At 38.7% G+C, this 21,286-nt stretch overlaps 1 protein-coding gene across 1 annotated transcript; it reads right to left on the bottom strand.

The window, feature by feature from the left end:
* Positions 1–12,786: 12,786 nt before the first annotated feature.
* Positions 12,787–18,507, bottom strand: LOC124262131 (chorion peroxidase-like). Its single transcript, XM_046696588.1, has 10 exons — positions 18,445–18,507; positions 18,117–18,147; positions 16,278–16,392; positions 15,982–16,115; positions 15,450–15,623; positions 14,491–14,586; positions 14,264–14,356; positions 13,441–14,104; positions 13,154–13,323; positions 12,787–12,896 (listed from the first exon to the last, which is right to left on the bottom strand). The coding sequence occupies exons 1-10, from the start codon at positions 18,505–18,507 to the stop codon at positions 12,787–12,789; spliced, it is 1,650 nt and encodes a 549-aa protein (XP_046552544.1).
* Positions 18,508–21,286: the final 2,779 nt, after the last annotated feature.

Raw genomic sequence — 21,286 nt, 5'->3', positions numbered from 1 at the left:
ACTGTGTACTGGTAGAAGCAGAAACGATGAAAGTGGTGTTGTTTGTGTGTATCTTGACGGTGGTGTCTGCCGGGGAGGCGGACACGGAGGTAAGCTGGTTCTTCTCTTCTTCTTCTTCATCTTCCCTGTTGTGTTTCCTTCTTCTTCTCCTTCTTGCTCTTCTGTTCGTTCTTGTTCTTTTTTCTCATCATCATTATCATCATCATGATGCGATTCTTCAATGTGTGTAGAAATCAGTATGTATTCATCATGGTATAGATTCTGGTTCTAAAGTTGCCTTCTCTCGTCACGTTCAACGTTCGTTACAGGTGGATATCTTGCTTTTTAAAAACACCACTTCTGTTTTATCCGAGATTATTTCACCCATGCAACCTATTTCCTTACAGGTTAACAACAAAGAAGCCGTCATTAAGCAACGTGAGTATACTGTTCAAAATGATAAAGGAATTCTTGGCAAGCAATGGTGAAAGATGGTATAAAACTATCTTAGTTCCCTGTCCTTTGGTATTTAAAGGTAAAAAAAATCATTCATAAATATGTCAACATTTTTACTTAATGTCATACTGACTGCTTCAATATATTTATAGATATTTTGTAACCATAATCTTCCCAAATATAACATGTGTTAATGTACAGATATAATATTTTGTGATATTAAGCATGGAGCAAATTATCTTCCCTTCAGTAATTTCAGTAGAATCAGATCTGGCTGGAATGGACCATGAGCCTCACACGACCATGGAACATGAGAGACGAACTTCACCATCGACTTTGAGTGAGCAGCAAGGAAACGTTAATGGCCAAACGTCAGACAGGGAAAATAGAAAAAGTTTCATTCTTTTACATTGAGGGCTTCCAACAGAGTTTCAGTGTTCATAATTTGACTCAGGGTTAACAGACGAATCAGATCATGGTCAGGAACAACTAATTACAGTCGACCATAAGAACAGTCTCTGTTCTTATGTAAGAAAGAATAAAATGCTTCAGACAGTCATTCTTTTAAAACCCGTGAAGGCCCGGGTTAGAATTGATCTTCAGTGACCCATCCTTGTCGTAAGAGACTAACGCGATCGGGTGGCCAGGCTCGCTGACTGGGTTGACACATGTCATCGTATCCCAATTGCGTAGATCGATGTTCATGCTGTTGATCCCTGGATTGTCTGGTCCATACTCGATTATTTACAGACCACCGCCATGTAGCTGGAATATTGCTGAGTGCGGCGTAAAACTAAACTCACTCACTCATTCTTTTAAAACACTATAACCTATTCCAGGAATGCAGTTGCTGGTGATCTATAGCCCATTTTTACAATGTATTGTTGTTTAATAATCTATTCTTCTAAATGCTATCAACTAGTTTTAACTTATACCTATGATGCTCCAGTACTCAACTGTCCATCGATGACAGATTTCTAAATCCTAATATATTAAGTATATATTCAAATTCTCGTAACGATATGCCTGAAAAATTGCCGATGTGACGTTAAATGTTAACATCAGAGTGACGAATTCTGTCTATTTTTAGAAGTATTTCACATACGCCTCTTGAAACATCATCAGAAAGTTTAGAATAGCAACAGTTCAGATATAATTGAAGGACACTGGCATTGTCCCTGTGAGCTGGCAATGAGCTAATGCCTTTACCTTGATGTAGGTGATGATGAAGACAACAATTATATTGTTTGTACACTGGCTGACGCCGCCGAGACGTCTCAGATCTCATTGGAAGACATCAGCAAGTCCAAGTATCAAGAGAAGCACATCATCAGGTCAGCTACATGGCTTCCGCTACTATCACTTTTAGATTTCAACTTCAGACAACTTCATTTGAAAGTTTAATGTATTTGGTACCAGTTATTATTAGCCTTGACAATGCCCCCTACTTTAACAGACGGCGCTCCACCGCCTGCCAACCAGGAGCCCGCTACCGGACAATGGACGGAAGATGCAACAATGCTCGTTGGCCAAACTGGGGATCAACCAACCAGCCATTCAGGAGATTTCTTGATCCTGCTTATGATGATGGTAATGTACAAGTTGTCTTTGATGTCCTATATTTTATGTGTAAGAACTTAAAGTTGACTGATTCATGCTAAAAACCAAGGTAATTCATTACGAAACCTGACAATCTGACCCCATAATGACGAGTTTCAGTTGTTTTAACCATTCCTGGCAATAACTGGACTTTTTCATGCGGACATTCAGCCATTCCGTTATTAGTATCATAACTGACTTCACGTTTTGCAGGCAAGTTTGTTCCTCGACTGAGGGGCGTTGATGGTCATCCCCTCCCGAGCCCACGTGCTGTCAGTGTGGCCGTACATCCGGGTACTGACCGTCCTTCTGGCGACAACACAGTGATGGTGATGCAGTGGGGGCAGTTCCTGGACCACGACCTCACCGGAACCCCCCTCCACGCAGGTAGGTGACAGGTGTCTACTATTCAGTATCCAAAGATAGATTGCGAAAAATCCTTGTTGGTAATAAAGATCAGTCAAGATCGTATTAAACTGGAGACTTCACGTTGTCCAGAAAGGTCGCGAGGGGAACTAAGCTATTGAAATCAGACAAACTGTAAATCTATTTGCTAAAATGGTGATGCAGTGGTTGCAGTTCCTGGAACACGACTTCACCGGAACTCCTTTCCACGCAGGTAGGTGGCAGGTGTCACTATCAATATTCACTATTTAAAGAAGAGTGAAGAGTCGTTGTAGATGATAGAGATCAGTCAGGTCGTCTTAAACTGGAGGTGGTTTTGTACACCACGAATTAATGTTGTCCAGAAAGGTCACGTGGGGAACCGAGATGAACTGTTTGGGAAGGATTCCAGAAGTTGAAAGTAATAGGAATAACAAGTGTTTATGGATGATCAACGTCTTTATTGTACAATAGCGACGTTTCGGTACAGATGATTATACCGTTTCATTCCTGGGAACTGAGATGTTGAAATCAGACAAACTATTGTTGTATTTCGTTTTTGTTCACACGATTTCCACATCTTTCAACATTATTATGTTTGAATCTTTGTATTCGGTTTTCTCATCCATATATTTTCCAAGGTGATGTTCAAACTAAATGCTGCGATGGTCACAGACCTGGTCAGATGCATTCTGATGTACGAACTGGGTAAGCAATTAACATTCTTTATTTTCCATTCCTTGTGATTCTTATTCCAATTAGCACATGAAACTTTAACAACGACGTAGTATTGACAATAGTAACATTTATATTATGTAATTAAAATCAAAGTCACAAAACACGTCACGGTCAGCTGTACGATTATGAATATATATAAAAAACATACATTTTGTGAAATAACATGTAAGCTTGGTCATATCATTGGATTGGAACAAGGAAACGTCTGTCCCTTTACTCTTTCACGTTCCAGGGGTCCTTGTTTCCCGATCACCATGCCATCGAATGAACGTCATTTCCCAAAGAACTGCATGGAGTTCAAAAGATCAGCTCCAGCACCTGGAACGAGTGAGTATATCAATACTAGGTTGGAAATATTGCCTTATACGATATTGGATTTTACTGCCATAGCTAATTTTTCAAATATACGTATTTAAAAGTAACGTTAACAAAAAAAGGACACCGTATGCCAACACCCATGTTTTAATCAAAAGGTTGTCACTTCCAGATACTCGAGAACAATTGAACACACTGACGGCGTTCGTGGACGCCTCTAACGTCTACGGCCACAGTGAGGATCAGCTCAGTCATCTCAGGAACGGACGTAAGTCAGTATTCTGAACCATATACTCATTGACGGAAAACCAAGTAAACAGAAGCATGGTAAATTTTGACAGAAGACCCTCGAAAGTCATTGGTACATACAAATAAATGTCGTCATTCAACTTTTCAGCATACATGAAAACCAAGGGAAATAACCTGTTGCCAGAATCAAACCATGGCAACTGCCAAACAGGCAATAGCAACGAATGGTGTTTTGAAGCTGGTGAGTACAAATTCGTAGTAACATTCTCAGATTCTTTTCATACTATTTGTCGTATGTGAATGACCATAACTATTATGTCCAGTTATGAAGATCATAGGTTTCATAACATTATCACAGCCTGTTTGTAACTTCATCTTCAGGCGACGACCGTGTGAACGTGTTCCCGGGTCTGGCCGTGCTACACACCGTGTTCGTTAGGGAACACAACCGTCTGGTCAAAGAACTCGCTGGTGTCATGCCATCCACCACCCCGGATGATGTTCTGTTTGAAGAGGCCAGAAAGATCGTGTCAGCCATCATGCAACAAATCACCTACCGCGAGTGGCTGCCCATTAATGTAGGGCCCTTGGCCATGAGGAAGTACAGACTGACCCCTGGCTACAGCTTCAGGTACAACTTCACCCAGAATCCCACCATCTACAACGTCTTTGCCTCGGCCGCCTTCAGATTCGGCCACTCAACCATTCCACGTTTCTTGACCCTGGGAGATCGGCGTGTACCCATAGAACAACTCTTCAACAGACCTTCTGAGGTCATCAGAGATCTGGATACCGTTCTGAAGGCTCTCCTGAAGGACAGACGTCAAGAGGTTAACCTCTTCATCAACAGTGGATTAACTGAGCATTTGTTTGAGACGTCTGACAAGAAGGGCTTTGACATCGTGTCCTTGAACATTCAGAGAGGTCGCGACCATGGTCTGCCATCATACAACAGCTTCCGCAAGGCATGTCGGCTACAGGAAGTGACGTCATTTGATGACAGTGTATTTGGTAAAGCGGGAGCTGCTTTAAGAAGTGTATACAGGTATGTGTTTATCCAGTGACTGTTATATGTGATTATTGTAACACATCTATGAAATACATTTATTTTAACCATTCCCTGTCATTTCTCAAGGCCTATTTGAGTCTGTTTTTGCTTCAGATCCCCGGATGACATCGATGTCTTCACCGGTGCAGTAGCTGAAGAACACGTGTATGACGGAGCAGTGGGCCCTCTACTGGCTTGTCTCATTGGTCAACAGTTTAATGATCTCAAATATGGCGACTCATTCTGGTTCGAAACATCACATCCCCAAAAAGGCTTTACACCAGGTACAATAGTGTCTGTTTTTGTACTTTTGTGCTAATTTCACATTGTTTGGTAGAATGCATGCAAAAATACGTGTATATTAAATTATTTAATATACATTTAAGATGAATTCGGGATGCTGTTATATAAATTGTGTTTGTGTGATTTCGTAAATCTAGACATCAAACAGTAGGTATGGTTCTTAGTCGATAGTGTGGAAAGTGAAGGTATCTTTTTCTCTGCAGAGAAATTTATCTACTGCATGTTTTTTTTCAGGTCAACTGTCTGAAATTCGACGAATTTGCTTTGCCAAAATTCTTTGTCGGAATTCGGGACTGACGTCCATCCAAAGAGATCCTTTTACAGTGTACTCAGAAGAAAGGTAGGCAGTGAAGACATCCACCTGTTCTCTTTGACATTAACTATCTCAGTCAGAATGCACCATAACATGAGTGAGTGAGTTTAGTTTTACGCCGCACTCAGCAATATTCCGGCTATGTGACGGCGGTCTGTGAATAATCGAGTCTGGACCAGACAATCCAGTGATCAACAGGTTGAGCACAGCTTGAGCAATTGGGATACGATGACATGTGACAACCATGTCAGCGAGCACCCGATCTCGTTATCCGCTTCTTACGACAAGCATGGATTACTGAAGATCAATTCGAACCCAGATCTTCACGGGTACCGTAGCATGAGGGTATATGTTCCTTATTTCATGCATTGGCTAGAACGTCAGACAGTCTTATATACAGAAAATACCTAGCGTCTTTCAGTTATTTAGTATACAAATGTAAAACAATATCATATGATATTTGCTTAGGGCAATGAATATATTATAATGGGGTGATACAATTCTGTATGTTTTAGCAATCCCATGGTGCACTGCAACGACCTTCCCACAATCGATTTAACAAAATGGCGGAGATGAGAAGATGTTTTACCTGCCCTGAGGGATGAACAAGACCCGAAGACTTCAAACATATTACCATAGTGTGAGTTGTATCGATATGGTCACCCACGCTAATGGTTCTGGTTCGTAAGATGCATCAATAACTGAAAATATTGAATCTTCATTAACACTAAATATGTAAATCCAAGTACCTTTAGGTATCGCCTTCCATAAATAATGCTAATATTAATAACTGAAATGTCAGATACAATTATAATTGTTTCTAATACTTACACTTCAAGAAACCATAATGAGTTGGCAACCAATTAAGTGAACCCTTCAGTGACGCTGTTTAATCATAGTGTACAATATGTCATTGGATGACTTTTCATAATGCTTATGTTAGTATTGAGGGTATAAATATTTGTGAAACTTTGTAATATCACCGAGGGTATAATCATATCCTAGATGTAAAACTAAAATCATTTTGTATATCTGTAAAAGGGTTACCGGTTTTATAATATCTCAAGGCCTTATAAGGTAATGTGTAATATATTGTTCATGTCGTTCCCATATCAAATATCAATATGTGTGATCACGTGTACAATTCATATATCATGTTGATAGAACCAATGTTGATAAATACTTGTGTTCCAATATGTATTAAAATGTATTATGTTAATTGATTTGACATGTCTATTTTTTAATAAACACGTTGTCATTTGCTTTTTTTTGTTTCATAGTCTTTTCATTTGCTGATTTTGTTTACTTCATCAACCTTTTGGTAGGTTTAATGGCGTCTTCATACGTTTCACATATGTTTGGTACCATAACATAGTTTTGCAGGGTCTGACTCAGGTAGAACAAAACCCTAAGAGTTCGAACTTTATATTACCTTATTGTGAGTTGTTCCGACCAGTACATCCACACTGCAGGTTCTGGTTTGTAAGATTAATCACTGAATAAGTGAAGTTTCAACATATTTGAATATCATCATACTATAAATGTAATTCCAAGTACATTTCGGTATCACCTTCCACAAATAATACTGACAATAATAACCGGCATCTAGGATAAAATTATATCTATTTTTAATATTTACGACTTACGAAACCGGAATGAGTTGGTAGTAACGACTGAACCATTAGTGACACCGTCAGAGTGTTTATTTATAGTGCAAAAGCAGCCATCGCATCTCGTTCAATGTTCTTAATATCTATATAGTGGCAGTATTAATATTTTTGTCAGTGTATATTAAAAGTAATTTCTCCGATGGTATAGTCATATTCTATTTGTAAAACTTAACATAATATTGTAGATCTATGTAAGGGGCATATTATATCTAAGAAATACAGTTCGCTCTACCACCATGTGTAGTGTAATGAAGCACACTTTTGCCCTGAACTATTATAGTTAAAGTTTGAGGACGCTTGCACCTGATAAAGTACAGTCGGTGCCTTTGATCTTTTAGCTAAACATCTTAGAATTATACATAATATATCAACTATGGCTATGTGTGATCGTGTGTACAATTCATGTATCATGTTTGAATCAATGTTGACACATCCTTGGTTTTACAAATTATATTTTGTAATAAACACATTATCGCTTGTATTTTTGTTTCATAGTCTCTTCATTTGTTCGGTTTTGTTAAATCCATCTTCTTTTTTCATTGTAACAAACGTGCTCTCTGTACATGTATAGGATACACAATATCCCAAACAGTGCTTCCTGTACAATCATGTAGTTTAAATTGTACCAAACAGTGCTTGATCTACAATCATTTAGTTTACATGTACCAAACAGTGCTCGATGTACAATCCTATAGTTCCTATCCAGTGGACTCGTTGTAGCCATAATATGCATGTATAGGAAGCAGTATCCTGGACAATGTGGGCTGTACAGAGGAAGCATTAGCTGGGAAAATCGAGACTTACAGGAACTGTTCTGTCTGGACAGTGTGTACTGTATGACTGAATAGAAATAATGTTTGGTACAATGTGTACGATATGAATTTATATTACGCACTATTTGGGGCGATGTACAGGAAGCACTGTTTGGTACAATGTAAACTATATGACTGTAGAGGAAGCACTGTTTGGTACAATGTGAACTATATGATTGTAGAGGAAGCACTGTTTGGTACAATGTAAACTATATGATTGTAGAGGAAGCACTGTTTGGTACAATGTAAACTATATGATTGTAGAGGAAGCACTGTTTGGTACAATGTGAACTATATGATTGTAAAGAAAGCACCGATTGTTACAATGTGCACTATATTGTTGAACAGGAAGCGCTGTCACAATGTGAAGTATATTGTTGAACAGGAAGAACTGTCACAATGTGAACTAAAGAAAGCAGCACTTGTTACAATATGAGGGTAACGCTATATTCCAGGGCATTATCATTTGCAGAAGCCCGAGGTTTTACATTAAGTGCCCGACGAAGGAGGGCAGTTGAAAAGACCGAGGGCTTCTGAAAATGATAATGCCCTGAAAAATAGCGTTACCCTCATATCCCGTTATTATAGCTTTATAATTTTCAATACAATGAATAAAAAGAAAAATCGGTATCGGTTTTGAAACATCTACTGCTAACAACAAACATTATAGAACAAAACAGATGACGTCACCGTTGAGCGTGACGACATTCGACCTTGACCTTCGCCCATACTACCAGCTGACATTTTCTTCAATGCTCAGTTCCAGTCGATGTTTTTATTGCTGCATGTTGTAATTTATGGTACAATTTTTAAGGTTGCACATGTGATGAATGTGAGTCAGAAATATTGTCAATATTGAACCCAAATTCAAACGAGCCGTAAATGATTGAACATCAAGAGCTGAGCTCCTTATGCCGTCAACTAACAACGGGCCTGATAATGGCCCGCCGTCAAGCAATTTGGGGGCATTATAAAGTGTCCGGCTCATTTCTGATAGCATGCGGGCGTTTTAATGATAATTCTATCCATTTTAGCTATAACGTGCACTATATTTTTCAACAGGAAGCACTGTTTGTTACCTTGTGAAGTTAGTATATTGTTGAACATGAAGCACTGTTTGGTACAATGTGAACTATATGATTGTGCAGGAAGCACTGTTTGGTACAATGTGAACTATATGATTGTGCAGGAAGCACTGTTTAATACAGTGCGAACTATATGATTGTGCAGGAAGCACCGTTTAAGACAATGTGAACTATATGATTGTACAGGAAGCACTGTTTGGTACAATGTGAACTATGTGATTGTACAGGAATCACAGTTTGGTACAGTGTGAACTATATGATTGTACAGGAAGCACTGTTTGATACAGTGTGAACTATATGATTGTACAATAAGCACTGTTTGATACAGATACAGTGTGAACTATATGATTATACAGGAAGCACTGTTTGGTACAATGTGAACTATATGATTGTACAGGAAGCACTGTTTGGTACATTGTGAACTATATGATTGTACAATAAGCACTGTTTGATACAGATGCAGTGTGAACTTTTTGATTGTACAGGAAGCACTGTTTGATACAGTGTGAACTTTTTGATTGTACAGGAAGCACTGTTTGATACAGTGTGAACTATATGATTGAACAGGAAGCACTGTTTGATACAGTGTGTACTATATGATTGTACAGGAAGCCCTGTTTCTTACAGTGTGAACTATATATTTGTACAGGAAGCATTGTTTGTTACAGTGTGAACTATATGATTGTACAGGAAGCATTGTTTGTTACAGTGTGAACTATATGATTGTACAGGAAGCCCTGTTTGATACATTGTGAACTATATTGTTGAACAGGAAGCCCTGTTTGATACAGTGTGAACTATATAGAGAATACTTTACTATATTACCTTAAAAGAAATTCGTTCTGGCCCACAGAACTTGAGAAAAATACAAATGAATAACAACATAAAATATGAATTACTGAAAATATAAAAAGAAATGAATATGTGCTTAAAAATAAGTGATAACTGGACATTCAACGTTTATTGAAAATTGCAATACTTAATAAAAGACGTTCGAGCTCGTTTAGCCGTGGTGATTGGCAGCGGCCAGAGGGTAAAAGCTTACTCTAGATTTAAAAAAAAATGTTTTGTCATCAATTATTTTTTCAGACGTTAAATGTACTTGCCGCTCATAAGGAAATGAAAGATTAGGGAGAAGATTAGAGAGAAGTGAAGCCCTTGTATACATGTACAGGAAACAATATCCTGGACAATGGGAACTACACAGAGGAAGCACTAGCTGGGTAAATGGAGACCAACAGGAACGAATAGAAAAACATACTGTACGATGTGTACCATATGAATCTACAGGCAGCACTGTTTGGGACAATGTACAGGAATCACTGTCTGGACAATGTGTACTATATGACTGTACAAGAAGCACTGTTTGGGACAATGTACAGGAATCACTGTCTGGACAATGTGTACTATATGACTGTACAAGAAGCACTGTTTAATACAACGTATACTATATGAACTTACATTAAGCACTGTTTTGGACAATTGGAAGCAATGCATGGGTCAATGTATACTACCGTATTTGCTTGGAAAGGAGGCACCCCCTATGCTAATGTACACACGATCTTATGCATGTGCGTATAGGAGTGAGTGTTAGAGAAAAGAGATGTGTATATAAGGTGTATTGTCAACAATTTGTTTCCTGGAAACTATGTTATGGTACCACACTTATGTGAAACATATGAAGGCGCCATTGAATCTACCAAACGGTAGATGGATTAATATAAATGGAAAAAAAGCACAAATGCAGCCATTGCTAGTTTATTACAAGTAAAATATGTAAAATCGACCAACATTTAATACATTATTGAACACAAAAATGTGTCAACATTGTTTCTATTCATAATGATATATGAATTGTACACACGATCACACTTAGCCATAGTTGACATGGGAACGACAGCAACAATTAATATACATTGATAGAGGATCTGGATATAATATACCCCTTACATACATCTACAACATAATGTAAAGTTTTACAAATAGTGAGTGAGTGTGTATAGTTTTCGCCGCTTTTTTTGCTATATTCCAGCAATATGACCAGAAATGGGTTTTACAATTAGAATATGAATATATGGAAGAATGTCAATATATATAATATGCAATGTCAGTATATTAATACTGTCAATATATAGATATTAGAGACATACGATGGCTAGCTGTACACTATGATGATACTTTCTGACGGCATCATTAATGATTTTATTTATCTGGTTACCAACTCATCCCGGTTTCTTAAGCTATTATAATTATGATTATAACAATTATATATAATTTTATCCGAAATGCCGGTTACTATATCAGCATTATTTGTAGAAGGTAATGAACCAAAACCATCAGTGTGGGTGTACATGTCGGAACAACTCACAATAAGGAAATATCATGGTCGAAGTCTTCGGGTTTTGTTCCACCCGAGTCAGACCCTTGAAACTGTGTTATGGTGCCAAACATATGTGAAACGTATCAACGCGCCATTCAACCTACCAATAGGCAGATGAAGTAAACAAAATCAACAAATAAAAAGACTATGAAACAGTAAAGCAAAAGACAACGTGTTTATTAAAAACATAACCATAATACAATTTAAAGCATGATGGAACACAAGTATTTATCAACACTATTTCTATTAAACATGATATATGAATGGTAGACAGGATCTCACATAGCGATACTTGATATGGGAACGACAGCAACAATATATTACACATTACCATATAAGGCCTTGAAATATTATATACACCTTAAATCCAAGTATAAGGTCTAGAACAAATGCAAGTCTTCCACCTAGAATATGATTACACTCTCGATGAAATTAAAATGTGTCATCAATATCAATACTGTAAATACTAATATAAGAAATCATCAACGCCATGCAATGGCTTATTGTAAACAATGATTAAATGGCATCACTGAATTTAATTGGTTATCAACTCAGTCAGGTATCTTGAAGTGTAAGTATCAGAAACAATCATAACTGGTTCTGAGCTTTCAATTAATAATTTTAGCAATATATTTGGAAAGCGGTTGCTAAATGTACTTTGAATTACATGTTTAGTATGGTGGAGATTCAAAGGTTTCAGTTATTGATACATCTTACGAACCAGGGTGCCGTTGTTCAAAACAACCTTAGCGCTAAGACTACCTTAAGTCTATGTTAATGTATGGGAGTTACGGTCACCTTAGCACTAAGATCGCTTTGTACAACGACACCCAGAACCATTAGCGTGGATGCACAAGTCGGTACAACTCACACTATGGTTATATATTATGTTGAAGTCTTCGGTTTTGACGTGAGAGCAGGTCAATCATCTCCGCCATTTGGTTAAATCGATTGTGGGAAGGTCGTTGCAGGGTACCATGGGATTGCTAAAACACACATTATGTGATATTGTTAGACATTTGTATACTCAATAATTGAAAGAAGCTATGCATATTCGGTATAGAATGGGTCCCGAGTACAATAATTATTATCTTTTACTGAAATATATATTGGTCACACATCAAGTGACTGTATGTCGTTCCAGCAAATGCATGAAATAATGAAAATATATCCTCATGCTACAGTACCCGTGAAGATCTGGGTTACAATTCATCTTCAGTAACCCATGCTTGTCGTAAGAGGCGACTAACGGGATCGGATGCTCGCTAACTTGCTTGACACGTCATGGTGTCCCAATTGCGTAGATCGATGCTCATGCTGTTGATCACTGGATTGTCTGGTCCAGACTCGATTATTTACAGACCGCCGCCATATAGCAGGATTATTGCTGAGTGCGCCGTAAAACTAAACTCACTCACTCATGCTTCGATGAGAACAGATAGATATCCTCATTGCCTACCTTTCTTCTGAGAACACTGTAAAAGGATCCCTTTGGATGGACGTGAGTCCCGAATTCCGACAAAGAATTTTGGCAAAGCTCATTCGTCGGATTTCAGACAGTTGACCTGAAACATAAGATGCAGTAGATAAATTTCTATACATGTGCAGAGAAACAGATATACAAACAAAATTCAAATAACAATATAGCACATTGATCTTAAAGGTATGTCAAATATCATTATCTACCATATTTTGACAAGCATTTACGGAGACATAATTTATTTATTTATTTATTTTTTATATATATCTTTTATTAATTATTATAGGATATTTATATAGCGCACATAAACGCTGAATAAGTGAAAAACAGACAGGATTGTACCTGGTGTAAAGCCTTTTCTTGGATGTGATGTTTCGAACCAGAATGAGTCGCCATATTTGAGATCATTAAACTGTTGACCAATGAGACAAGCCAGTAGAGGGCCCACTGCCCCATCAGACACGTGTTCTTCAGCTACTGCACCGGTGAAGACATCGATGTCATCCGGGGATCTGAAGCAAGAACAGACTCAAATAGGCCTTGAGAAAGGACAGGGAATGGTTAAAATAAATGTATTTCATAGACGTGTTACAATTATCACATATAACAGTCACTGGATAAACACATACCTGTATACACTTCTTAAAGCAGCTACAGCTTTACCAAATACACTGTCATCAAATGACGTCACTTCCGGTAGCCGGCATGCCTTGCGGAAGCTGTTGTATGATGGCAGACCATGGTCGCGACCTCTCTGAATGTTCAAGGACACGATGTCAAAGCCCTTATTGTCAGACGTCTCAAACAAGTGTTCAGTTAATCCACTGTTGATGAAACGGTTAACCTCTTGACGTCTGTCCTTCAGGAGAGCCTTCAGCACGGTGTCCAGATCTCTGATGACCTCAGAAGGTCTGTTGAAAAGTTGTTCTATGGGTACACGCCGATCTCCCAGGGTCAAGAAACGTGGAATGGTGGAGTGGCCGTATCTGAAGGCGGCCGATGCAAAGACGTTGTAGATGGTGGGGTTCTGGGTGAAGTTGTGCCTGAAGCTGTAGCCAGGGGTCAGTCTGTACTTCCTCATGGCCAAGGGCCCTACAATAATTGGCAGCCACTCGCGGTAGGTAATCTGTTGCATGATGGCTGACACGATCTTTCTGGCTTCTTCAAACAGAACATCATCTGGGATTGTCGATGGCATGACACCAGCAAGTTCTTTGACCAGACGATTGTGTTCCCTAACAAACACGGTGTGTAGCACGGACAGACCCGGGAACACGTTCACACGGTCGTCACCTGAAGATGAAATTACAAACAGGTTGTGATAATGTTATGAAACCAATAATCTACATTATTCAAAACTGGAGATGGTAATTGTTGTCATTCACTTAAGAAAAGTATTGTGAACAGACCCTCAGAATGTTACAACGATTAGAGTTAATCCTTTGTACTCACCCGCTTCAAAACACCATTCGTTGCTATTGTCTGTTTGGCAGTTGCCATGGTTTGATTCTGGCAACAGGTTATCTCCCTTGGTTCTCATGTAGGCTGAAAAGTTGAATGACGACATTTATTTGTATGTACCAATGATATTGGAGGGTCTTTTGTCAAAATTGATCATTGTATTGTTTGCTTTGGTTTTTCATAGAAGAGCATATGTTTAACAATACTGTCTGACTTACGTCCGTTCCTGAGATGACTGATTTGATCCTCACTAAGGCCGTACACGTTCGAGGCGTCCACGAACGCCGTCAATAGGTTCAACTGTTCCCGTGTATCTGGAAGTGACATGAAAATGAAACATGGGTGTTATAATGCAGTGTCGTTTTCGGTGTTTTGTTACTTAAACTCGTGTGTTTGAGAGATTGGTGATGGTAGTACAGTCCAATATGAAGCTAAGGAAATATCCACAGCCTAAGTAATATCCACATCTTAGTCTTTATATACTCACTCGTTCCAGGTGCTGGAGCTGATCTTTTGAACTCCATGCAGTTCTTTTTGAAATGAGGTTCATTGGATGGCATGGTGATAGGGAAACAAGGACCCCTGGAACATGGAAGAGTAAAAGGACAGTCGTTCCAATTAAACAATGTTATGGTAATGCTAACATGTTATTTTACACATGTCTTTTTGATATATTCAGAATAGTACAGTTGACGTTAATGCTAAGCTAAAGTGTTTTATGGCTTTAATTAACATTAATTCAAATAGTCTGTTTGTGATGTGGATGTTACAGCTTTGATAATCAGTAACTGTTGATGGTTTCAGTTGACCAACACAGAATCATAAAGAATGGAAAATACAGAATGTTCATTGCTTACCCAGTTCGTACATCAGAATGAAGCTGACCAGGTGAGTGACCATCGCAGCATTTAGTTTGAACATCACCTTGAAAAAAATTATGGATTAGAAAAATGAATACTCAGATTAAGGTGAACATCGTAATGATGAAAGTGATGGAAATTTGGTTTACAAAAAGGAAATAGATATGATTTCAATTTCTTAGGTCCCCTTCTGGACAACATCAAGTCATGGCAAACCACCTCCAGTTTAATACAATCTTGACTGATATACATATTACCAACAATGATTCTTCGCAATATTATCTTTTGATATTGGATATTAGACACCTGACACCCACCTGCATGGAGAGGAGTTCCGGTGAGGTCGTGGTCCAGGAACTGTCCCCACTGCATCACCATCACTGTGTTGTCGTCAGAAGGACGGTCAGTACCCGGATGTACGGCCACACTGACAGCACGTGGACTGGGGAGAGGATTACCATCAACGCCCCTGAGGCGAGGAACAAACATGCCTGCAAAACGTGTAGTCAGTTATAATACTAATAACGGAATGGCTGAATGTCCACATGAAAAAGTCCAATCATTGCCAGGAATGGTTAACACAACAGAAAACCTGCAGGTATGCAGTGTCAAATAGTCAGGTATGATCATGAATTACTTTGAGGGAGAAAATGTTCATTCCTTGCTTCATCATTCACGTTGTGTTCCTCATAATAAAGAAGTGGACATCCTTAAAAGACTCTCTACCCTATGTGTATCACTTCTAAATGCCATTCAAAGTCAAGAATCACCTTGATTATTAACATGAAATCATCAACTTTAAGTTCTTATACATGAAATATATGTTATTAAAGACAACCGATGCATTACCATCATCATAAGTAGGATCAATAAATCTCCTGAATGGTTGATTGGTTGATCCCCAGGTTGGCCATCGAGCATTGTTGCATCTTCCGTCCATTGTCCGGTAGCGGGCTCCTGGTTGGCAGTCGGTGGAGCGCCGTCTGTAAAAGTAGTTCGCATTGTCAAGGCTAATAGTAACTGGTATCAAATGCATTAAACACTCAGCTTTCAAATGAAGTTGTCTGAAGTTGAAATCTAAAAGTTATAGTAGCGGAAGCCATAACTTGAAATACAACTATCGTACCGGGAGATGCGTAACTGACCTGATGTTGTGTTTCTCTTGGTACTTGGACTTGCTGATGTCTTCCAGTGAGATCTGAGACGTCTCGGCAGCGTCAGCCAGTGTACAGACAACATAATTGTTGTCTTCATCATCACCTACGACAAGATAAAGGCATTAACTCACGACCCGCTGTCTTAACATCGCTGAACTGATGACTAGTCTTAAATTTAAAATTGATATGATGTTACAAGAGGCGTAATGTCAGAAATGTTCCAACCTCTGAAACAATTTGGAATACAATGTCCCTTATAAGTCATATTGCTTCAAAAGAGTTTTAGAGCTCATTTTAATTCGTTGCATACACGTAAGGGCTGCTTTAATATTGGCAGAGACTATTAAGAAGTTCCCGACAATAAGTAGAATATGACCAGTTTGATTTTTCAGTTAACCAAGTTGTCAGATTGTTAATAATGACACACTTTTCGAACGTCTTAATTAAGAAATACACTTCGCTCTACCACCATGTATAGTGTAATAAAACACACTTTTGCCCTGAACTATTATAGTTAAAGCACGAGGACGCTTGCGTCCGAGTGCTTTAACGTTATAATAGTTCAGGGCGAAAGTGTGTTTTATTACACTATACATGGTGGTAAGGCGAACTGTATTTCTTTTCTAAGATGCCAAATTTAATACTTTCTAAAGATAATTACGATTAATTTAAGGTAGAAAACAAACGACGGTGTCGGTGACCTAAATTAAGAATCCTCGCACAGGGCTAACTGGCGCGCTGTTCTATTGATGTGTCTGCCCCCTACGTTAAGACGAACGTTACCAGAAAAAAACAAATGATAACAGTTTGATGACGGTTTACGTTCGGATTAAATATCTTCTCTGAATTATTTTAATTACATCTGTCATTCACGTAAACCATATGGGGCAATATGAACGTTGCATTTCTACTACCAGCGTAAGTTTAGATCAGTACATCCAGAGGAAGTTGAGTAGTCAAGCGACATTCCACAATTGCATTGTGGGAATGTAAACATTACGAACGTAACCGTGTCGCTGAAAACTTGTGAGTCGAAATGACACATTTTAACCGTCGTAAAACATAAACGTAATGTTTCCACCAGTGATGTTAGCTGCGTGAAGCAACAGCAAACCAAGAAACTGGATGCAACGGTGTAGTTTACTGTAGGAGGCCGTACGAGGCGATGACAACTGACATGCATCGTGACGTCGCTTACATTGTGACGTAATGTAAAATGGTTCGATTACGAGGGGGCACACTAGAATGGCGCAGTGACGGGATAACGTCATGCAATTGTTACGTCATCAAAATACTATACCTTTATTGTCTGATAATGTATTTGTTTTCGATTGTTCTAACCGCTAGGCATCTTAGAATGTAGAACAATGAGACTTCTTACCATGCAGATTTCTTCGCATGATGTCCATTAGTCTATTTTCTCTATCTGACGATTGGCCATTAACGTTTCCTTGTCGGTCACCCGAAGTCGATGGTGAAGTTCGCCTCTCATGATCCATGGTTGTGTGGGTCTTATGGTTGATTCCAGCCAGGTCTGATTGTACCGCCCTGACTGAAGGGAATGTAAGTTACTCAATCAGCTGATACAGGCATGACATCAGTACATAAACACGTGTTCTATTTGGGAAGAAATATATTACAACATATAAAATATTCATATGTATATTGAAGCAGTCAGTATTATATTAAGCAGAAATGTTGACATATTTATAAATGAAATATTTAACATAATGCTTGCTGCGTCATATATTCCTAGGTACGGGGAGCTAAAATAGTTTTATAGTACGTGTTACTATTGCTTTCAAGTGTTAATAAAACTTTACTTACGCTGCTCAATGACGGAATCAATGTTGTTAACCTAAAAGGAAACAGGTAACATAGGTTTAACGATCAACCTGGGATAAAACAGAAGTGGTGTTTTTAAAAAAGCAAGATATCCACCTGTAACGTTGAACGTGACGAGAGAAGCCAACTTCAGAACCACAAATCTATACCATGATAAATACATACGGATTTCTACACACATTCAAGGACCGCATCATGATTATGATAACGATGATGACAAAGAAAGAACAAGAACGAACAGAAGACCAAGAAGGAGAAGAAGAAGGAAACACAACAGTGAAGATGAAGAAGAAGGGAAGATCCAGCTTACCTCCGTGTCCGCCTCCCCAGCAGACACCACCGTCAAGATGCACACAAACAACAGCACTTTCATCGTTTCTGCTTCTACCAGTACACAGTGGGAACGTCTGATGCACCATAATATGGGCCTTGTATATATACTCATATTCCTGGATTAAGTCGACACAGATTACCGTATGATCGACTGATCCCTGGTAGGCATAATCCGACATCTCTACACAGGGGGAGTCACACATCTTGGATTATGCCGACGCTGGCTGATTATCCCGGAGCTACGTCATTACCACTATTGTTCTTGGTGTCGTGAATCGACTTCAGTAGCTAGACAGTTGGTAATCTGATCCGCATCAGGAGGTGTTTGTGAGATGCATCGTTGAGAGATATCTCCTAGTTATGTGGCTGTAACGGAATCGAGTGAAAGTGTTCCAACAAATGTTTCAGTAACTGAATGATAAACTCATTTTTTGAGCCACGTTACCCGGAATATGTTATAAGAAAAGCACTTCCACACAAAATGTGTCGTTCTATCATATCATCTTAGCTTGCACATCAGTCATTTATGTCGACTTGAATATTACTTCTGCCTTCTGTGGTCTTGCTACATTGAGGATATATGGCTTTCTCTAGACAATAACTGTGAGATTACTGATGTAAAATTGGGAAATGAGTGCTCTGTGGGTACATCTTCAGTTGAACACCACACTTTTACCAAGCGACATCCCAGTGGGGATTTTTAGGGGGTCCGTTTAAATGGTAGTGGTAGTGGTAACTGGAAAACGTAAGGTCCTATTATCTATAAAATGTTTGATTGGCTTTTTCGTTATACCATCTATGATAGAACCATAGTTTATGGGAATTATTTCACTTATTGCTTTGACTGGAATATCCTTATGACATAAAACGTGGTAACAACTTTAATATATTTGTCTCCAAGCACCCGTCTTCAGTACACACCAACAACAACTCCTGATGAAAAGCGGATTTCCAGTTGTCACATTACTGATTTTTAATACCACACTTTTGAGCGGTTACAATTGATGAAAACACGCCCAAAGTAACACCATTCGATAAAATAATCCCTGACTTTTGATTAACGTTTGTTATCAAAACAGTGTGTAAACCTATCTCGGATTATCCTCAGTGACAGAGGATTAAGGCATATTCTGTTTCAGCAACAAGCAGTGCTGGAACACCGATGCATAACGACCATATATCGTTTTTACTGATTACCGGGAAATGATTCTTCACAGTCGTATGCGGATTAATGATATCAATTATAGTTATTTTTTCATTCAAAGGTACAGTCTGTAACCATGTTTCATTTGATCACAAGAAGTAACACAAGCTACTTATACCAATATATGTTGGTTCAAACACAAGTGTGGCGGTGGGGTAGCCTAGTGGTTAAAGCGTTCGCTCGTCACGCCGACGGCCCGGGTTCGATTCCCCACATGGGTACAATGTGTGAAGCCCATTCCTGGTATCCCCCGACGTGATATTGCTGGAATATTGCTAAAAGAGGCGTAAAACCTCACTCACTCACTCAAACACACGTTTACGTGCTTATTTAGAACTGAGAATATGTGACATGGTGACTTTGTACAGGACGTACTTTTGAACAGGTCTGACACATGTATTTACCATGGAATAAATTTTCATAAGAATCGGAAATAAAATACTGCCATTAATTCTCTAAGAGAACAAGGCCTGAAAGCAATGTTTTGGTAAAGCAAGAAATTTACACTTTTTAAAGCATTCGACCATATGGTTGTACCAATATTATCATATGCTTGTGAGATATGGGGCCCTTGTAGGTTTGAAAAGATTAGTTCATAGATTGTTTATTAAGAAGGTGTTTTATCTACGTAAAAGTACCCCGGCTTATATGTTATACGGCGAGACTGGACGCCTGCCTTTAAGTATTAATGTCCAAAAAGGAGTATTATCCCATTGGTGTAAAATTTTAGATAATGAAAACCAAAATAGACTTACACGTAAAGTGTACACTAATTTATTAGCAGTTGACAGTTGTACGGAATACCAACCAGCTTGGCAACATTATGTTAAACTATTTTAGATGACTGTGGATTATCATATATCTGGTATAATCAGAATTGTATTAATAGAAATTGGCTAATCTGTAAAGTTGAACAAAATCGAACAGATCAGTTTATAACACAATGGCAATACGAAAAATCTTGATCGTTTAAAGGTAAAACATATGATTGTATATAACCGTTTTTTAGGTGCTGAAGACTACATTTTATTACCATTTAGAGTTTCATAACCGCTTTTGAAGTTTAGAAGTGGTAACACTAGGCTCCCTGTTGAAGTAGGACGCTGGCATCATGTCCCTTTTAAATACCGAAAGTGTTTGATGAGTAACTCCGGTGAAGTGGGTGATGAGTACCACTATATATACTAGCCACATAAAGAAAGTGTGCATTGTCAAAATATTATCCCAGTCGATAAGTACGATAACAATGTCAAAGGTACATATAAACTTTAATGGAGGGATCATGAGACCATAACAAGTCGGGAGAATTTCAATTGAAAAGTCTATCACAATGACGTCACGAGTCCACAAGCGGGACAGGGGTCAAACGACCATGTCACAAGCTCAATAACGGGTATGTCCACATCGGCATTCAGAACAGCAGTGCATCGACGACGCATAGAGCCTATCAAACGTGCAAGGAAGGCTTGTGGGATGTCACGCCAGATTCTCTCAAGTTCTGTTGCAAGGTCAAGGACGTTATCTGGCGGATGAGGAAGACGGCGTAGACGTCGATCCATCTCGTCCAAAACATGCTCTATCGGGGAGAGATCCGATGAATTTGCAGGCCAAGTCA

This window comes from Haliotis rubra, unplaced genomic scaffold (assembly GCF_003918875.1).
Source record: "Haliotis rubra isolate DU_JTF1 unplaced genomic scaffold, ASM391887v1 Scf822, whole genome shotgun sequence".
NCBI lineage: Eukaryota > Metazoa > Mollusca > Gastropoda > Lepetellida > Haliotidae > Haliotis > Haliotis rubra.
This window is presented reverse-complemented; position numbering and strand designations above follow the sequence as displayed.

Coding starts and splice junctions, on each gene's coding strand:
- LOC124262131 (XM_046696588.1), bottom strand. CDS start 18,507: ATGAAAGTGCTGTTGTTTGTGTGCATCTTGACGGTGGTGTCTGCTGGG. Junction 14,357..14,490: donor CAGTCATCTCAGGAACGGAC/GTAAGTCAGACA, acceptor TCAACTTTTCAG/CCTACATGAGAACCAAGGGA. Junction 12,897..13,153: donor AAGAAAAGGCTTTACACCAG/GTACAATCCTGT, acceptor CTTATGTTTCAG/GTCAACTGTCTGAAATCCGA.